The sequence below is a fragment of the Acinonyx jubatus genome, chromosome A2 (assembly GCF_027475565.1).
Source record: "Acinonyx jubatus isolate Ajub_Pintada_27869175 chromosome A2, VMU_Ajub_asm_v1.0, whole genome shotgun sequence".
NCBI lineage: Eukaryota > Metazoa > Chordata > Mammalia > Carnivora > Felidae > Acinonyx > Acinonyx jubatus.
Genome location: NC_069383.1, coordinates 159,944,335 through 159,963,816, shown reverse-complemented (window position 1 = coordinate 159,963,816; position 19,482 = coordinate 159,944,335). Strand labels below are relative to the sequence as shown.

Below are 19,482 nucleotides of genomic sequence, written 5' to 3'. Positions count from 1 at the left end.
GCTACAAAATCCTTTTGGGAACTTGTGCCCAGTGTGTCCCCCAGGGTACGTGCTGGAAAACGCGGACAAGACAGCGGTCCGGTGGCGGAACCAGAAACGGCGTGCAGTCCCGGAGACGGGCACCCAGAGCCTCCACGCGGGGGAGCGGCGTGGCAGGGCACCCGGCAACGCTCGGGCACCCCCTCCGCCCTCACCTGCTTGCCCTCCTGTCACCCCGCAGACTTGAACGAGTGTGAACTGAAGCCCCACCTTTGCCTCCACGGGGACTGTGAGAACACAAAAGGCTCCTTTGTCTGCCACTGCCATCTGGGTTACATCATCAGGAAGGGGGCCATGGGCTGCTCCGGTGAGCTGGCGGTCGGTGGGGTGTGGCACGGGGGGCTCCGAGGGGCCAACTCGGGGGTTGTGGGGTCCCTGCCCCGTCCCCCAGGGCTGAGCACGGCCAGAGTTCATTCTCCCACATTTCCGCGGGTTGGGCCTCGTGTTCAAGCGGGAACAGGACCCAGTCGGGTGCCCCTGGGGCTCCCCTCTAGCCCCCAGCTCTGTGGGCCCCAGGTGTCCGTGGCAGCATTCCCAAAGCATGCCAGCCTGATGACGCAACACTCTACGGGGGCGAACGTTTCCATGGTTCATTAGTCAACTGACTCAGGCTCCTAGCGCTGTCGTAACAAATTCCTACCAGTCTCAGGGCTCAGAACCGCAGAAACGTATTCTCTGTCTGGAACGGTTCCCGGGCCCAGAAATCTGAAATCAGCACGTCCGCAGGGCTGCGGGGGCTCAGAGGGGGAATCTGTCCCATGCCTCTACTGCCTTCTGGCGGTGGCCAGGAGTCCCCCATGTGCCTCGTCAGCGTGTTGCTCTACTCTCTGAGTCTGTCTTCACGTGGGTTGTCTCTGTGTCTGGGTCCAGATTTCCCTCTTATGAGAATGCCAGTCGCTGGATTAGGGCCACCAGAATCCAGGATGACCCCATCCTAACCTGGTTACATCCACAAAGACCCTGTTTCCAAATAACGTCCTGTGCACAGCTTCCGGGCATTAGGACAACGCGAACGTATCTTTCTGGAGATACACTGATGCGGTTATTTTAACGCGTGTTAGAATCCGACGTTATGTAGCAGCCTCAAATCCATGACTCTTTAGAGCCTGTTGTTGATGTAAAGTTGGCTTTTAAAATACATTTACCTAAGTAACAGTGAGGAAGCATGGGAAGCAACGTTCGGGAACCAGGAGCTCACTTGGGTGGTGGGTGGACATTGCAGAGTTACAAGGGTGAGGCTGACCTGGCTGAGGGTCCGAGACGCCGGTTTAGAAGGAAATCCTGCTTTAGGGCGAGGACGTATGCATTAGGATGGCAACTCTTCAAGTCTACCCTGAGACTCTTACGTTCCTGTTTCAGATCACTTCAGAGGGCTGCTGGGAGTCGTGCCTTTGGGGTTTGGGAGCTTTCCTCCTGGGCTCTGGGTGACGGGGGAAGCTCCTGAGGTGGGTGGGGGGCTTTCTGGGCCAGCCCTCCCCCAGGAGGGTCCTTGCCCTTTCCCTGTTGCTGTAGTATCTCCCTACTCTGGACCCGAAGCCCTATTTCTACAAAGCCCAGGCCTTGTGGGGGTGCCGTGTCCTTCCTCTCCTCTCCTGGTCCAGACCCTCCCGTGACCGGGTCCCTCTCCTTGCAGATGTGGACGAGTGTGAGCTTGGGGGACACAGCTGTGACAGTCACGCTTCCTGCCTCAACGTCCCTGGGAGTTTCAGCTGCAGGTGCCAGCCAGGCTGGGTGGGGGATGGCTTCGCATGCCACGGTGAGTGCCTGGGGGCAGGCGGTCTGGGCAGAGCAGCTGAGGTAGGTGGGGGGCAGGAGGGAGACGGGGTGGTGGGGGTGGGGGTCTGGGCCCAGGTGTGTCTGTGGGGGTCGGACAGGGCCGAGCTTGGAGGGTCCGCCTCCCTGCAGCCCCCCCAATGCGCACACTGGGGGGCCCCGGGCTCCGTGTCCTGCAGACCTGGACGAGTGCGCTTCCCGGGAGCACCAATGCAGCCTGAGGGCCGACTGCCTGAATGTTCCCGGCTCCTACCGCTGTGCCTGCCACCAGGGCTTCACCGGGGACGGCTTCTCCTGTGAAGGTGAGAGTGGGGTGGGGCCCGAGGGGACAGCCACAGGGGCTGGGTTCCAACTCAAACCGATGCCACCCGGTGCACGGCGCCGGGGTGCTGGAGATGATGTGACTTCATCCCCGCGGGGCCACGGGCCAGGCCGAGTCACGGGGTGGGCCGTCTTCTCCCCTGGACTCTGAATGCACGGAGCCTTCTGGACGTGGAGCACAGGAACACTAGCTTACTTCCCGGTGGTCCTCCACCCGGGTCCCACGTGACCAGGTCTCCTGTCTCCCTGAGTCGGGGTCTGAGTTCCCGGTACTCCCCGGAACCCTGGGTGACCGTGAAGGGTTTGACCGGGGCCCCTTGCCCCTGCCCCGCGTGGGTCCCTGCCAGCTGGCCCCCAGCCCTCTGCCTCTCGGGCTCCCGCAGACAGGGACGAATGTGCTGAGGACGTGGACCTCTGTGAGAACGGGCAGTGCCTCAATGCCCCCGGCGGGTACCGCTGTGAATGTGAGATGGGCTTCAGCCCCACGGAGGACCACCGCGCCTGTCGGGGTGAGACCTGGGGCTGCCGGGCTGGGGGACACAGCAGGAGCAGGCTGCCAGGCAAGGCGGGCTGACCTGGGGTCCCCACAGACGTGGACGAGTGCGTTCTCGGGAACCTCTGTGTGTTCGGGAGCTGCGAGAACCTGCCCGGAATGTTCCGCTGCATCTGCAGTGAGGGCTATGAGCTGGACCGCGGTGGTGGCAATTGCACAGGTGTGGGGTCAGCCGGGCTGTGGGGGTGGGAGGAGGGGCAGGGCTTACTGCCTCCCTGCCCTCAGATCTCTTCTTGAATGTCCTATTCTGGAGGGGGGGGGGCTTGTCTGACCCCCATCTCCAGCAGTGCCCCCATTGATCTGTGTTCCCATTAACCTCCTCCGTTGGCATCTATCATCTTCTGAATCAATGCAGTGAATGAATGAAGGTGTACTCCCTCCACCACTACCGTCAAAATGACCTCGCACTTATGTATTTAAAACGGGGGTCAGGGGCGCCTGGGTGGCTCAGTCGGTTAAGCGGCCGACTTCGGCTCAGGTCACGATCTCACAGACTGTGAGTTCGAGCCCCACGTCGGGCTCTGTGCTGACAGCTCAGAGCTGGAGCCTCTGAGGCTCCTGCTGGAGCCTGTTTCAGATTCTGTGTCTCCCTCTTTCTGACCCTCCCTCGTTCATGCTGTCTCTCTCTGTCTCAAAAATAAATAAACGTTAAAAAAAATTTAAAAATAAAATGGGGGTCAGCAAACTTTTCTGGCAAACGACCAGATAGGAAATATTTTTGGCTTTCCAGCCATACAGTCTCTGTCACAGCTACTCAACTGCCTCGTAGCTCAGAAGCAGACACACACAGGCAGTATGTAAATGAGTGGGCGTGGGTGTGTGCCAGTAAAACTTTATTTACACAAACAGGCAGGGGGCTCTGGCCCACCGATAATAGCCTGCCAACCCGTGGCTTGAAAGCATGTTCTAAATGTTGGGCTTTGTAGGTTGGCTGCGTGGAACTCATGACACAGGAAACTTTAAAGGGGCAAACCTCCATCCCAAGTGGAACAGAACAGGGAGGAGAGGGGGTTAGACAGGCCAGGGCAGACCCTGGAGGCTGCTGTCCCTTCAGGCTTTCTTCCCAGGGGAGGACATGGCCTCGCTCCACAGCCCACATCCAACATTAAGGGCTTCAGCTTCCCAGGAGGAAGGTGGGAGGGAAGTGGATTGAGGGAGGGCTCCCGCTGACAGCATTCCCCACCCCCCCACCAGATGTCAACGAGTGTGCAGACCCTGTGAACTGCATCAATGGCCTGTGTGTCAACACCCCCGGCAGCTATCTCTGCAATTGTCCCCAGGATTTTGAGCTGAACCCCAGCGGGGTGGGCTGTGTGGGTGAGTAAGCCCTTGGCTCCAGCTGGGGATCTGATGGCAGGTGAGCTGGGCGGAGCTCAGAATTACCTGTTCTTGACAAACAGGACCTTTGCCAGCCCCTGATCAGGGCCACTGAGGATGTGTGTTCTTGCACACCCTTCCACTCCTGGGGTGTGTGCATGCACACACACACACACACAGCTCCCTGGGACAGTGTCCCTGTCCATTTGTTCAGACCCCCCCCTTCTGTCCCTGTGCTCTACACACTCATACATACATATACACACACAGTCACATGTGTGCACATATACACGTATGCAGAGGCACAGCCATGCACACGGGCACACGTGTACACGCAGCCGCGAGGCAGAGCCAGGCACGCATGCGCACACGGCCGCGAATCAGAGCCAGGCACACAGGCACGCATGCGCACACGGCCACACGCACAGTTACGCAGAGAGGTGCAAACGCGCGCGCCCTCGCCTCTCCTGCCCCATGCTAACCACCCCTTTCTCTGTTCAGACACCCGGGTCGGGAACTGTTTTCTGGACACGCATGACCGAGGGGATGGTGGTATCTTCTGCGCTGCTGAGATCGGGGTTGGCGTCACCCGGGCTTCTTGCTGTTGCTCCCTGGGACGGGCCTGGGGTAACCCGTGTGAACTGTGCCCGCTGGCCAACACCAGTGAGTCTCCGGGTGGTAGTGGGGGACACAGGCGAGCACTCCCCAGGACTTCGGGGGTCATCTGTGCTAAGGGAGGGACACTGAGAACCAGAGAGGGAGAGGGGCTCGCCCTGAGTCACACAGCATACCTTTAGCAGTTCATCGGCTGTGCCTCCTCGCTCCGCGTCTCTCTCTGCCCTCCCTTCCTGCAAATTCTCTGTGTGTTTCTATTCGCTTGCTTCCTCAGTCCATCAGCCAGCAATCATTGAGAGTTCCTCCATGCCCTGTGCAAGGGGCTGGGGACCCAGAGCAGGATGAACCACAGCACGGCACACTGCCCCTCACCTGTATACCAGTGGTCCCCGGACTATGGGAGTAGAGCTATCCTGAGGGTTTGTCTGAGACACAGTGGTGGCCAAGGACAGGAAGTGGATAAGGGAAGATTTCTCAGGACAAAAGGCTTAAATGAGGTTTTGAAGGATGAGTAGGAGTTTTCTAGGCAGAGCAGGGGGAAGGGTCTGTGATGCTGTGGGAACAGCATGTGCAAAGGCCTCAGGTTCACACACCTGTCCACCTATTCAGGTGTGTGTGTGTGTGTGTGTCTGTGTGTGAATATGTCCATGTGTATATGTGATATCAGGGGTCTTTCTTTCAATGGGGAAGATTTGCAGTCACACTGGTCTGGTTTTAGATCAGAAGAAATCACCCCTTTCCACCCCCAGCTGTTAGCACACAGTCCATCTGTTCATATGTTGAATGTGAACACATGTTCTCACACACACACACACACACACACACACACACACACACTGCCCCATCTTCCCAGATTGGCTGAAGTCTCTCGGTGCCGAGAGGCTGAGGAGGTAAGGGGATGGAATTGGTGTAGTAGAGGGATGTGGGACCCATTCTGGAGCCCTTTTTGGGAGACCTCAATTCCCATGCCTCCCTTGGGCTTCACCCCACAGCCCCTCAAAAGAACCTGTTTCCTTTGCAGCCGAGTATAGAACCTTGTGCCCAGGGGGCGAGGGCTTCCGACCCAACCCCATCACTGTCATTCTGGAAGGTGAGCTCCGAGCAGACTATCCACTTGCGTACTCAGTGAGCTTTTTCTCATCCCTGCCTCGCCAAAATGCACAGTTGTGGGACAGGGGCACATCCTCCCTCCCCAAGGCCAGGCAGTGAGGCTAAACTGTTCTGTTTTTGGTGAAGTTTTTGCTTCTTCTTTCATCTGTCTCTTCTTCCAACTGTTGGTTTATTGATCCGTCCTTCCAACAACCTATCCATCCACCCATCCATCCATCAATCCCCCACCCACCCACCCATCCATCCATCCATCATCCTTATCCAACCACTCACCCACCCATCCATCCATGAACCCATCCATCCATCCATCCATCCCCCATCCAGCCACTCATCCATCCCCCATCCAGCCACTCATCCATCCATCCATCCATCCCCCATCCAGCCACTCACCCACCCATCCATCCATCCATCCCCCATCCAGCCACTCACCCATCCATCCATCCATCCATCCATCATCCCCATCCAACCACTCACCCATCCATCCATCCATCCATCCATCCCCCATCCAGCCACTCACCCACCCATCCATCCATCCATCCATCCCCCATCCAGCCACTCACCCACCCATCCATCCATCCATCATCCCCATCCAACCACTCACCCACCCATCCATCCATCCATCCCCCATCCAACCACTCACCCACCCCATCCATCCATCCATCCATCCATCCCCCATCCAGCCACTCACCCATCCCCCCATCCATCCATCCATCCATCCCCCATCCAGCCACTCACCCACCCATCCATCCCCCATCCAACCACTCACCCACCCCATCCATCCACCCATCCATCCATCTACTCACCCATCCCCCCCATCCATCCATTCATTCATCCATCCCCCATCCACCCATCCATACATATATTCCTCATTCACACACACACCTGTCCACTCACCCATCCTTCTTTCCCTCCTCCATCCACACATATATACTCCCCCATTCACCCATCTACTCATCTACCCATCCACCCACTTCCCACTCATAAATTCCCCATCCTTAATCCTTCCCCCTTCCCTTCCTTTCTCCCACTATTCTCCCTCCCTTCCTTAATTCCTTTCTATCTTCTGTGCATACATACATCATCCATCTACTCACCTACCCACCCATCCGTCCATCCATGCACTTATTCATCTTGTTGATTCACTTCTTATTCATCCACTATTTTTTATATCAATCCATCCATCCATCCATCGTTTTTTAAAAAGTAAGCTCTATGCCAATGTGGGGCTTAAACTCATGACTCCCAAGATCAAGAGTCACATGCTCTACTGACTGAGCCAGTCAGGCACCCTTCATCCATCCATCCTTTTATGCACAGGGGGTGATAAGATTGGAGAATTCCATCCAGAGGGAACTATGTGATGGATGGATAGATGGATGGATGGATGGATGGATGGATGGATGGATGGATGGTTGGATGGATGGGAACGTGGAGTAGGAAATGAAGAAAAAGGGGATGAATTCAGGGTGACCTTGACTCAAGAGAGTCTAGGTGCAGCCTCCAAGGTGGACCCTGGCCTGAACGCTCCAAATAGCCCACACCTCTCAGGTATTCTTGAAGAGGCAGGACTGGCTCCTCCAGGGCCTTGGAGAACCCAAGGCAGGGTGTGGGTGTCCCCCGAGGCCTCTTCTTGGGTTTAGCAGCAAAGCACGGCTTCTTCACTTCTTGACAGACATTGATGAGTGCCAGGAGCTGCCCGGGCTGTGCCAGGGGGGAACCTGTGGCAATACCTTTGGCAGCTTCCAGTGTGCCTGCCCACCTGGCTACCACCTCAATGAGGACACCCGCATCTGTGAGGGTGAGTATACACCTTCCTCTCTAGCCTCACCTCCTCCTCAGGTGCCGGGGCCTGAAGTGCCTTTAGGGGCTCTACTCACCTGCCTTGCTGCCTGGGGCCCACTGGGAGGGTGGGAAAGGCTTCATCAGAATCCCCCAGCCTGCCCTCTGCTCTGCTCCCTCCCTCTCACTTCCTGCCCACTTGGAAATGGCCTGGCTTTTCTATGGCAACCACTCCCTTCCTCCTTCGGGCAAAAGCTGACCAAGTCCCAAAGCTGAGAGTGGGAAGGGACAGACACAGAAGGAATAGCCACACCATTCCTTCAAACAGCGTTCTACCTGTCTCCTTCCTCCCCTCTTTTGGGCATCACAGTAATGACCAACAGGAAACTGGTGTTTGTGACTGTGTGTCACCCTCGCACTGAGCATCTTCAGTTGTCATTTGTTCAGTCACCACAACAGCCCCATGAGGGGGATGTTCCATTTAGGATCCCATTTTTCAGATGCAGAAACTAAGGTTCAGGGAGATGAAGTAACTTGTCCAGCTAGTAAGTGAGCAAAACCCAGCCATTCTGGTCCTTGAGACTGAGCTCTTCTAATGCAGTATACTAAGTTGGTCCGTCCACCCACCCACCCATCCACCATCCATCCATCCACCATCCACCTATCCATCTATCTATCCACCATCCATCTATCCATCCATCCATCCATCCATCCACCATCTACCTATCCATCCACCATCCACCTATCCATCCACCATCCATCCATCTATCCACCATCCACCTATCCATCCATCCATCCATCCATCCATCTATCCACCATCCACCTATCCATCCATCCATCCATCCACCCACCAATTCATTCTTTATTTTCCTTTTAACGATATTAATTGAACACCTATATGTAGCCAGACACTAATACCAACACACAAGGACCAATACCAACACACAAGGATAGACTACGTATCTTTTCCCTCAGAGCAGTGCTGTTTAGAAACTCTAGGAAATAAGGAAGGAAGGAAGAGGTCTAAGATCAAAACACCAACCTCCATTGTACGTGGAAGTGGAAGCTGTCACAGCAGAATCAGAACCTAAATACTTGAAGAATGTTTTATTCCTTTCTGCCTCCCTGTCTCTCGGGACATCAAGGAAGAAAGAGAAAGGTCCGATCAACAAATAAAAGTCACAGGGCAGGGAGCCTTTAACCAGATCACTGACCTTGGATGTGCAGCCTTGCCGGGCTAGAGGTGCACTTGAGGGTTGCAATTCTGTGCGGTAGCATAGAATCCTATTCTCCAAAAGGGCCCACACTTGGCTTAATGCTTTGCTGTCGCCACCTTGAAACTCTTTGTGGGTCTTGAACAAGGAAGCCCCAGTGTTCATTTTCCACTGGGCAAATTCTGTAGCTGGTCCTTGTCAGATAGTTTGTCTCACACCCAGAATCGCTGGGCTGCATGGTGATTCTGTTAACTACTCTGTTGTGTTTGAGGAACTGCCCAACGGTTTTCTGCAGCAGCTACAGCTTTTTACATTCTCACCAGCAATGTACAAGGGCCCCGGTTTCTCCACATCCTCACCAACACTGGTATTTTCCATTGCTCAAAGTTACACAGTCTAGTGGGTGCAAAGTGGCATCTCATTGTGGTTTGGATTTGCATTTTTCCCTGATGACTGATGACTAAGGAGCATCTCTCCACGTGCTTACTGGTCATTTGTATGTCTTTGGAGTAGTGTCTGTTCAGGTCTTTTGCCCATTTTTAAACGGGGGTTGTCTTTTTGTTGTTGAGCTGTGAGAGCTCTTTCTGTATTCTGGATATAAGACCCGTATCAGATACATAGTTTGCAAATAGCTTCTCCCATTTTGTAGTTTCTTTTTGCTTTCTTGATGGTGTCCTTCGATGCACACCAGGCTTTAATTCCGATGAAGCCAAATTATCTTTTTTTTTTTCCTTCTGCAGCTGTGTTTTGGTGTCCTCTAAGAATCCATTGCCAAATACAAGGTCATTAAAATTTACCCCTATGTCTTTTTTGTTTGTTTGTTTATTTTTGAGGGAGAGACAGAGTGTGAGTAAGGAAGGGACAGAGAGAAAGGGAGACACAGAATCTGAAGCAGGCTCCAGGCTCTGAGCTGTCAGCACAGAGCCTGACGCGGGGCTCGAACTCATGAACTGCAATATCATGACCTGAGCCGAAGTCAGACGCTCAACTGACTGAGCCACCCAGGCGCCCCGACCCCTATGTCTTTTTTCTGAGAGTTTTATCATTTTGGCTCTTATATATTTAGGTTTTCCACTTATTTTGAGTTATTTTTTGCCTGTGGTGTCAGAGAGAGGTCTGACTTCGTTCTTTTGCCTGTGGAGATCCAGTTGTCCCTGCACCACTCGTTGAAGACACCCTTTTTTCCCCATTGAGTGGTCTTGGCTCCCGTGTCAAAAGTCACGTGACACATAGTTTCCTTCTGGACTCTCCGTTCTATTCTGTTGATGTATATGTCTGTCTTTCGCCCGTACCACACTGTCCTGATGACTGGAGCACTGTAAGTTTCAAAATTGGGAAGTGTGAGTCCTCTGACTTTGTTTTTCTTTTTCCAAGATGGTTTTGCCTAGGGGGGGTCCTATGTAATTGCACGTGCATTTAAGACTAACTTTTCCATTTCTGCAAAAATGAAGGCATTGGGGTTTTGATGGGGATTTCATGGCAATTCTAAATTGTCATAGGGAGTATTGCTGTGTTAACAGTATTAAATCTTCTGATCCATGTACACAGGAGGTCTTTCCGTTTCTCTCAGTCTTCTTTAGTTTTTTTTCCGTGATGTTTTGTAGTTTTCAGTGTTCAACTCTTGTGTCTCTTTGGTTAAATTTATTCCTAAGCATTGCATTTTTTGGACGCTGTTAGAAGCAGAATTTTTATTTATTTATTTATTTATATTTTATTTTATTTTTTAAAAGCTTTTTTTAATGTTTATTTACTTTTTAATTTTTTTAATCTTTATTTATTTTTGAGAGAGAGAGTGCGAGCAGGGGAGGGGGAGACACAGAATCCAAAGCAGGCTCCAGGCTCTGAGCTGTCAGCACAGAGCCCGATGCGGGACTCAAACCCATGAAACGCCAGTTCATGACCTGAGCCAAAGTCGGACGCTTAATCAACTGAGCCATCCAGGCACCCCGAATATTTATTTATTTTTCAGACAGAGAGACAGAGTGCGAGCAGGGAAGAGGCAAAGAGAGAGGGAGACACAGAATCGGAAGCAGGCTCCAGGCTCTAGGCTCTGAGCTATCAGCACAGAAGCTGATAAGGGGCTTGAACTCGTGAACTGCGAGATCATGACCTGAACTGAAGTCGGATGCTTAATTGACTAAGCCACCCAGGCAACCCCCCCACCAAATTTTGTTTAATGTTTGTTTTTGAGAGAGAGACAGCATGAGCAGGAGAGAGGGAGACACAGAACTCAAAGTAGGCTCCAGGCTCCACGCTGTCAGCACAGAGCCCAATGAAGGGCTTGAACCCACAAACTGTGAGATTATGACATGAGCCAAAGTCAGACGCTCAACCAACTGAGCCACCCAGGTGCCCCAATATTTATTTATTTTTGAGAGAGAGATAGAGCGTGAGCAGGGGAGGGGCAGAGAGAGAGGGAGACGCAGAATCTGAAGCAGGCTCCAGGCTCCGAGCTTCAGTACAGAGCCTGATGCAGGGCTTGAACCCACAAACCATGAGATCACGACCTGAGTCAAAGTTGGACCCTTAACTGACTGAGCCACGCAGGTGCCCCATTAAGACTTTATTCTTAAGTGGGGCACTTGGGTGGCTCAGTCAATTGAGTCTCCAACTTTGGCCTGGGCCAGTATCTCACCTTCTGCGGGTTTGAGCCGCACATCGGACCCACTGCTCTCAGGCAGAGCCCACTTCTGATCCTCTGTCCCCCTCTCACTGTGCTTCCCCCACCGGTGCTCTCTCTCTCTCTCTCAAAATGAAGTAAAACTTCTACTCGTTTAAAAAAAATGATTTTATTTTTAAGTAATCTCTACACCCAACATGGGGTTGAACTCACAACCCTGAGATCAAGAATCGCACGCTCCACAGATTGAGCCTGCCCGGCGCCCCTTTGTTCTGTAGATTTTTTAGGATAGCTTACATATCAGATTCCATGGTTGTTGTAAGTTTTTGACTGGATTCCAGACTCCTGCAAAAGTCGATTTTGTCAGTTTTCACCAGCTTGATAGTTTTGTGCAGGAGTGGAGGCTGATGTCCCATACTCTGCCGTTTTTGGTGGTAATGCTAATATTCCACTATCTGTTTTTATATAGTTCACTAGCTGAGAATGCTTGTTACACTTAAAAAAAAATTCTTAACGTTTATTCATTTTTGAGAGACAGAGCATGAGCAGGGGAGGGGCAGAGAGAGAAGGAGACACAGAGTCTGAAGCAGGCTCCAGGCTCTGAGCTCTCAGCACAGAACCTGATGCGGGGCCAGAACTCATGAACCCCGAGATCATGACCTGAGCTGAAGTCGGACGCTTAACCGACTGAGCCACCCAGGCACCCCAGGTCATATTTTTTTCTTAATAGAAGTGAGGTCAGGAGCGCCTGGGGTGGCTCAGTCGCCTGAGCATCTGACTGTTGATTTTGGCTCGGGTCATAATCCCAGGGTCATGGGATCAAGCCCCACACTGGGTTCCATGGTCAATGTGGAACCTGCTTAAGATTCTCTCTCTCTCTCTCTCTCTCTCTCTCTCTCTCTCTCTCTCACTCTCTCTCTCTCTCTCCCCCTCTCTCCCTCTCTCCCTCTCTCCCTCTGGCTCTCTTCCATGCTCACAGACGTGCTCTCTCTCTCTCTCTCTCTCTCTGAAAACAAAAAAAAGTGAGATCATAGTAAGCTTTTTCTTTTTTTTCATTTAACACCATGTCGGAGCTTTCCCTGTCACTGAAATGCCTGTGCATTTTAAGCTAATCTTGACACTGAGCTCAAGCCCATAATGAAGTGACTCTACCAGGTCTGGGGTTGGGAGTTACCCAGACAACTGCTAGATGCTGTCCCTCCCTCCCCTGCAGACGTCGACGAATGCTATGCACACCCGGGCATCTGTGGCCCCGGTACCTGCTACAACACCCTGGGGAACTACACTTGTGTCTGTCCTGCGGAGTACCTGCAAGTCAACGGTGGCAACAACTGCATGGGTACAAAGTGTGATGACTGGGGAGATAGGCAGTTGTGGGAAAAGCACTTGGGTGTGGGAAGGACTCCTAGGAGTCTCCAAGCCTTGGAAGAGTGTGGAGAGCTGTGTGTAGGGGAGTAGAGAGCAGGAGGGTGAGTGTATTTTTGAGTTGCTTGTCAGTAGCAGAGAACAAGATGCAGGATTTGGGGGCCCAGGGCTGTCATGAATGGTTGTCCAGGTTGTGCACTGCCCAACAAAATCTAAAATGTAAAAGGCACCCCATGTGTGTTGGGGGAGAGGCATCAAGCCAGTATTTTTCAGCTGGACCCATGAATGAGTTCCCAGCCGTCTGATGGCTCTCTCTTCCTCTCTTCTTTCTTCTCCTCTCTTGGCCATCTTTTACCCACACTCCTCTTCCTAACGGAACTGCAGACATGAGGAAGAGCATTTGCTTCCGGCACCATAACGGCACGTGTCGGAATGAACTGGCCTTTAACGTGACCCGGAAGATATGCTGCTGCTCATACAACATTGGCCAGGCCTGGAACAGACCCTGTGAGGCCTGCCCCACCCCTGCCAGCCGTGAGTGCTCTCCACACCCCCGCCCCTGCTCCCTTCCTTCCAGCTTCCTCCTTTTTAGTGCAGTATTTAAGGAGGTGCACCTTGATTGGGGCGCCCAGATTAGCTCTCATCCTACATTGTTCTGATGAGGGCTAAGGAGTTGAAAATACGTCCTAGGTGGCGTATGGAAAGCATCCGCCTTGGGGTGGGCGAGGCATCCTTCCTTGTATGTTGCAGATTTGGGGATTCAAAATGGATCAGTGAAGCTTACGTTTGTGGTAAAGGTCCTCGGAGACTCACAGACTATTTTGGGGGGAGGGTCAGTGAGTACCTGGGGCCAGGGAGGAAAGCAAAACTGGCCGGAGGCACCAGGGGCCCCATGAGCAGCGGAAGGTGCAACCCCGGGGAAGCTCTGGGAAAAGCGGCTGAAACACTGTTTGGGATGAAGAAGGGTATTGCGGGCAGGGAACAGCATGAGCAAAGGGCTGGAGGCAGAACTGAGCAGCAGACCATGCTGGCAGCTGGAAAGAGAGCTGGTAGAATGATCTAGCGGCCAGCCCAGGAATCAGAAAGAGCCGCAGGAGTGGGGCAGTGATTGAGAGTGGACAACAAGGACGTTCCCACATGCTATGGGCTGAATGTGTCCCCTGCTAAACTCACGCGTTGGAGCCCCGGTCCTCAGGGCGGTGGTGTTAGGAGGAGGGGCCCTGGGGAAGGGATTAGGAGGCCCCCTGAATGGGATGGGGGCCGTTCCGAGAAGACGTGTGTGGGAGGCGATCTCCACCATGTGAGGACATAGCAGGAAAACGGCCACCTCTGAACCGGGAGGCAGCTCTCACCAGACCCCGAGTCTGCCGGCACCTTGGTCTTGGACTCCCAGCCTCCAGAACCGTGAGAAATACGCATCTGCTGTTTAAGCCACCCAGTGTGTGGTATTTTGTCATGGCAGCCCCGGCTGACGGAGACCAATAGTTTCCTCGGGCCGTGGCAACAAATTGCCACAAATTTGGTGGCTTAAAAAACCCAGAAATTAATTTTCTCCCAGTTCTGAAGGCTAGAAGCCCGAAGCCAAGGTGGCAGCGAGGCCGTGCCCCCTCCAGAGGCTCCAGGTTAGAGTGCTTCTTTGCTTCCTCCAGCTTCCGGTGGCTCTGGGCGTCCTGTGTTCCCGGCTTGGAGCTTTGTCCCCCATCTCTGCTTTCGTCTTCCTGTGGTTTCTTCTCTCCAAGTGTCTGCGTGTCTCTCCTTTTCTTATAAGGACACCGGTCATTGCATTCAGGGCCCACCCTAAGCCAGGGTGTCCGCATCTTTTCTGGATTGCATCTACAAAGACCCCGTTTCCCCAGATGGTCACACTCAGAGGTTCTGGGTGGACATGAACTTGGGGGGCAGTGGGTGTCCATCCCGTGCGGGGCAATGGAGAGGGGATTGTTACTGGGCATTTCTGGGTGGTGGGCCTGGTCTGCGTTCTAGGTAGCAAGAACGGGGCAGACCTGAGCTGTGCAGGCTGAGAGGGAGCTGCAAACAGTCAGCTCTGGTCAAGAGACTGTCAGGACAGATCACATGTCACCCTTGGTTTGGGTGCTGGGACTTAGGTACCTGCTCGGATCTCGTGCACCTGAGTTTGAGGTGCAGGTGGCGTAAGACAAGGCAGAGGTCCATACTAGCTGATGATGCGGGTAGAAGGCCGAGTGACGGCCAGGGCGGGGACCTGGGGAAAGGTGGCAAGATGCCGCTGCCTAAATACCTGCCCGTGTCCACCTGGCGGGCCCGGAGACACCTGCCCCACCTGGGGATCGCGGTCTGGTAGGCGGCATCTCGGCATTGCCAACGGGATGCAACTAGGCAGGGTGGGCTGCCCCGGGGAAGCCCAAGGGTGGCTCCATCAGCGGCTGGTGCCAGTGTGGCGGGTCGGAGGGAGCCCATGGGAGCCTTCCCTGTGGCCGCCCTGAGTCCTCGAGGCTGGAGTGGGCTCTGCTAGGGAACAGCAGAGGGAACAGCATGTGCAAAGTTCCCATGTGGGATGGATGGACGGTGGAGAGCAGAGCCCCTCCAGACGTGTAATGAAATCAGTGCAACGGGAGGGCAGGAGTCGCTGCTGGAAAGGCGGGGCCGGGGGGTGAAGGTCTTGAAATTCAAACTGAAGAGTCTGCCTGTTCCGGAGAGGGCAGTGGGGTGTGGCCAGCGGCACTCACGCGTAGATGAGAGAGGTCGCGTCTCTGCGTCTCTGTGTCTCTGTGTCGGAAGGTCACGCCGCGCGGGTGGGTGGCTGCCTGTAGCTCTTCCAGTGCTGGTGAAAGCGGGTGGGAGGCAGAGAGACTAGTTGTCAGAGGCTGGGTGAGGGCTGGGCTACAAGGGTTGGAGGAGGCCATGGCTTGGGATCAGGAAGAGGAGGGGGTGTCCTGCCTGGGAGCCTGCAGCCCCAGCACCCTCTGCCCTGTCCTCCTTTGCCCAGTGGACTACCAGGTCCTGTGCGGAAACCAGGCCCCCGGCTTCGTCATTGACATCCACACGGGGAAGCCCCTTGGTGAGTGACTGTGTCCCCCTGCCGACAGCCTCCAGGTCCCTCTGTCCCCAGGGCCCTGACCTCCCCCTTCCACCCACCCCCGCCCCATGCCCACACTTCTGCCTTCCCAGACCAGGCCAGGAGTTATGTCCCCGAATACTTCCCTTTATTAAAAAAAAAAAAAAAAAAAGTAAGAGTATTTTTATTGTTATTATTCATTTTTTAAAATTCTGATAACCTACGTATAGCATGAAATTTACCACCGTAACCGTTGTTAAATGTCCAGTTCAGCGGCATCAGGCACACTCACACTCTCAGGCAACCATTCCTACCATCTGTCTCCAGAACTTTCTGTCGCCCCACACCGAGACTCTGTCCCATGAAACACGGACGCCCCTGCCCTCTGCCCCGCCCCTCGCTCCCAGCATCTCCACTCTGTCTCTGCGGACGGGACTGCTCTACAGACCTCCTGTGAGTGGGGTCACGCAGGACGTGTCCTTCTGTGACCGACTTCTGTCACTGCACGCGGTGTCCTTCGGTCCGTCCACGTGGTGGCAAGTGTCAGAATGGCCTTCCTTTCTAAGCCAAACAAGGTTGTGTGCAGCTTAATCCCTGGAAGGCCACAGCTCAGCTGTGTGGCGTGGAACTGATGAACCTGCTTCTGGCTGTTTTTATCCCAATAAGGATGTGTTCTCCTTATTTTAAACAACCGGGGCATGGCACATAAGATCTGCTTCCCCTGCCGTTACCACATCAAACCTAATCTCCTTCAAACTCCCAAGGTTCCCATGCTGCATGCCCCGAGGATTTCTAGTCCCTTCTTCGTGCATTTCAGTATACATAGAGGTCCCCATTGAGAATGCACGGCACTGTTTTCTGGGGAGTTTGAAATTTTCTCATTCTATAATTCCCTGCGTACTGGTTTGCGACTCACTTTTCTCTGGCCACCAACGAGCCGTGAAGACCCAGGCAAGTGACTGACTGCAGTGCCCCCCTCTTGTCCTGCTTTGTAGTATTCCACGTGTGGACACGCCCCAGGTCCCCAGCCAGCCCCCCATGGATGGGCACTTAGTCTGCTTCTGGATTCCTTTTTTATACAGTTGGCCCTTGAACAGCACGAGGATTTGGGGCGCAGAACCCCATGCAGTTGAAAATCTGCATATAACTTTTGACGCCCCCCTCAAACTTAACTAGTAGTCTACTGATGACCAGAAGGCTTACTGATGAGGTCAACAGTAGACTAACACGTTTGATATGTTACAGGTATTGTATATCGCATTCTTACAATAAAGTAAGCCACAGTCCATAAAATGTTACTAGGATACCTATAAGGAGGGGTGCCTGGGTGGCTCAGTCAGTTGAGCATCGGACTTTGGCTCAGGTCATGATTTCACAGTTCGTGAGTTCGAGCCCCGCATTGGGCTTGCTGCTATCAGCCCAGAGACTGCTTTGGATCCCCTGTCCCTGTCTCTTTGCCCCTCCCCAACCTGTGCTCGCTAAAAATAAATAAACATTAAAAAAAAAAAAAAAGGAAAACACGTTTATAGCACTATACTATATTTATATAAAAAATACACACAGCTAAGTGGCCCTGTGCAGTTTGAACATGTGCTGTTGAACATGTGCTGTTTAAGCATCAACTGTATAGATAACAGCTTTTTTGGGGTATAACTCACATACCACACGCCTCGCCCATCGTAAGTACAATTCAGTGGTTTTCCGTGTCTTCACAGAGCTGTGCTGCCATCACCACTAAGTTAGAACATTTTATTTTTAAGTTTATCCATTTATTTTGACGTTGGGGAGGGGAAGAGAGGGAGAGAGCGAATCCCAAGCAGGCTCTGCACTGTCAGCACAGAGCCCGACGCGGTGCTTGAACTCAACGAACCGTAAGATCACGACCTGAGCCCAAACCAAGACTGGGCACTTAACCGACTGAGCCACCCAGGCACCCCTACATTAGAACATTTTCATCACGCAAAAAGACACCCGGTCCCCATGAGCAGACACCCCCCGTTCCCCCTCAGCCAGCCCCCGGCAACCCTGTTCTACTTTCTGTGCCTATGGATTTGCTCTTCCGGGCATTTTACATCAGTGATTGTACAATATCTGTTCCTGCATCTGGTTTCTCCCATTGAGCATCGTGCATTCAGGGCTCGCCTATACGTCGTAGCATGTCAGTGTTTCACCCCTTTGTAAGGCTGGGTTACATTCCATCATGCGGATGGACCATGGTTCGCTACCCATTCCTCTGCAGACGCTTCTGGTTTCTTGCTCAGCATTGTCCCAGGACCCCCCCCCCCCCCATGTGGCTTCCTGATCTCGCAGGGGCTGTTGACCCCAGCAGACCCCTTGAGGCAGAGGCAGACTCACTGGGCTGCGGTGAACGTGTTTTCAGTTGAGAGACGCTCACCCCCCTCTGTTCTCTGTCTTTCGTCCCACATCCTGATCTCTTTCTGGTGTCAGAAAGACTTCAGCTGCCGCAGAATTTTTCCAGTGTGCTCGTTTGTGGCCACCCCTTCTCCCAGACTGCATGGCCCCCTGGCCCAGGGTCCCCAGGTGTTCCCTGGGGCTGGGCTGCCCCTGACGGCCGACGTCCTCCCCAGACATCGACGAGTGTGGGGAGATCCCCGCCATCTGTGCCAATGGCATCTGCATCAACCAGATCGGGAGCTTCCGCTGCGAGTGCCCCACAGGCTTCAGCTACAACGGCGTGCTGCTGGTCTGCGAAGGTGCCACCTGCCCGGCCTCCCCAGCCCTGGGTGGGAGGCTCGTTCCCCCCCTCCCATGCCCTCTGGACAAGTCACTTAAGCTCCATAAGCCTCAGTTTCCCTTTCTGTACAGCGGGGCCGATGCCTTTCCAAGGGGGCCTCCAACCCACATAACCAGCCTCCCTCTGGTTCCGGCCACTTCCAGAGGGATTCCCCGCCGCAAAGCCCGGGGCAGGGTTTGGGGTTGGGACCTGGCAAGGAAGCCTCCCGCACTCCTGCCTGTCGGTTGTATCCCACAGACGTGAACGAGTGTGCCAGCGGGGAGAGCCCCTGCCAGCAGAACGCCGACTGCATCAATATCCCTGGCAGCTACCGCTGCAAGTGCGCCCGAGGGTACAAGCTGTCGCCGAGCGGGGCTTGCGTGGGTGAGCGGGGACCCCAGCACGCTGCAGGGCAGGGAGCCGAGGGGGTGGGCTGTGGGACCTGGCGGGCAGGGACAAGCCCTGTGACTTGAGTAGGGAACGGCTCCATCCGGGTCTTTCTCCTCGGCTGTGCCATGGGGTGGTTGGGGATGCCGAGCACCTGTTAATAGGGGGCTTGGAAGGGGGGGGGATGGGAGCATGGTGCTGGTCTGGCAGCAGCTTGAGCGGGGGCTTCCAGGCAGGTTCCGGCTTCCCCATCACTGCACGCAAGAGCTCGGCAAGCGCCAGGCGTGTGTGTGTGTGTGTGTGTGTGTGTGGGCGTGTGTAGGTGTGTGTGGAGGTGGGGTTCTGGGGACACCACACTGCCTGCCCTCCCCCAGGACTGAACGAGTGTCGGGAGATGCCAAACATCTGTAGCCATGGCGATTGTGTGGACACCGAGGGCAGCTACACTTGCCTCTGTCACCGTGGCTTCCAGGCATCGGCGGACCAGACCCTGTGCACCGGTGAGCGTCCCTTCCTGATCCCCCCCGGAGAGCCAGGCCGCCAAGCCAGAGGGACCTCAGGTGCACACGTCCCCTGTGAGGGCAGTGCTTTCATCCATCTGGTTCACAGACAGACCCAGGT

At 54.1% G+C, this 19,482-nt stretch overlaps 2 protein-coding genes across 4 annotated transcripts in view; one reads left to right on the top strand and one right to left on the bottom strand.

Moving 5' to 3' along the window:
- Positions 1–19,482, top strand: part of FBN3 (fibrillin 3) — a 57,584-nt gene that overhangs the window by 20,302 nt on the left and 17,800 nt on the right. Inside the window, exons 30-44 of the mRNA XM_027050269.2 lie at positions 221–346; positions 1,673–1,795; positions 1,992–2,114; positions 2,517–2,642; positions 2,724–2,846; positions 3,881–4,003; positions 4,505–4,666; positions 5,640–5,708; positions 7,401–7,526; positions 12,555–12,680; positions 13,091–13,240; positions 15,672–15,743; positions 18,329–18,454; positions 18,733–18,858; positions 19,236–19,361. Coding sequence (XP_026906070.2) covers positions 221–346; positions 1,673–1,795; positions 1,992–2,114; positions 2,517–2,642; positions 2,724–2,846; positions 3,881–4,003; positions 4,505–4,666; positions 5,640–5,708; positions 7,401–7,526; positions 12,555–12,680; positions 13,091–13,240; positions 15,672–15,743; positions 18,329–18,454; positions 18,733–18,858; positions 19,236–19,361 — 1,827 coding nt within the window. The remainder of the gene's footprint in view (positions 1–220; positions 347–1,672; positions 1,796–1,991; positions 2,115–2,516; positions 2,643–2,723; positions 2,847–3,880; positions 4,004–4,504; positions 4,667–5,639; positions 5,709–7,400; positions 7,527–12,554; positions 12,681–13,090; positions 13,241–15,671; positions 15,744–18,328; positions 18,455–18,732; positions 18,859–19,235; positions 19,362–19,482) is intronic.
- The window catches only part of HNRNPM (heterogeneous nuclear ribonucleoprotein M), a 297,965-nt gene that overhangs the window by 268,404 nt on the left and 10,079 nt on the right, over positions 1–19,482 (bottom strand). The gene's annotated exons all lie outside the window — the stretch shown is intronic.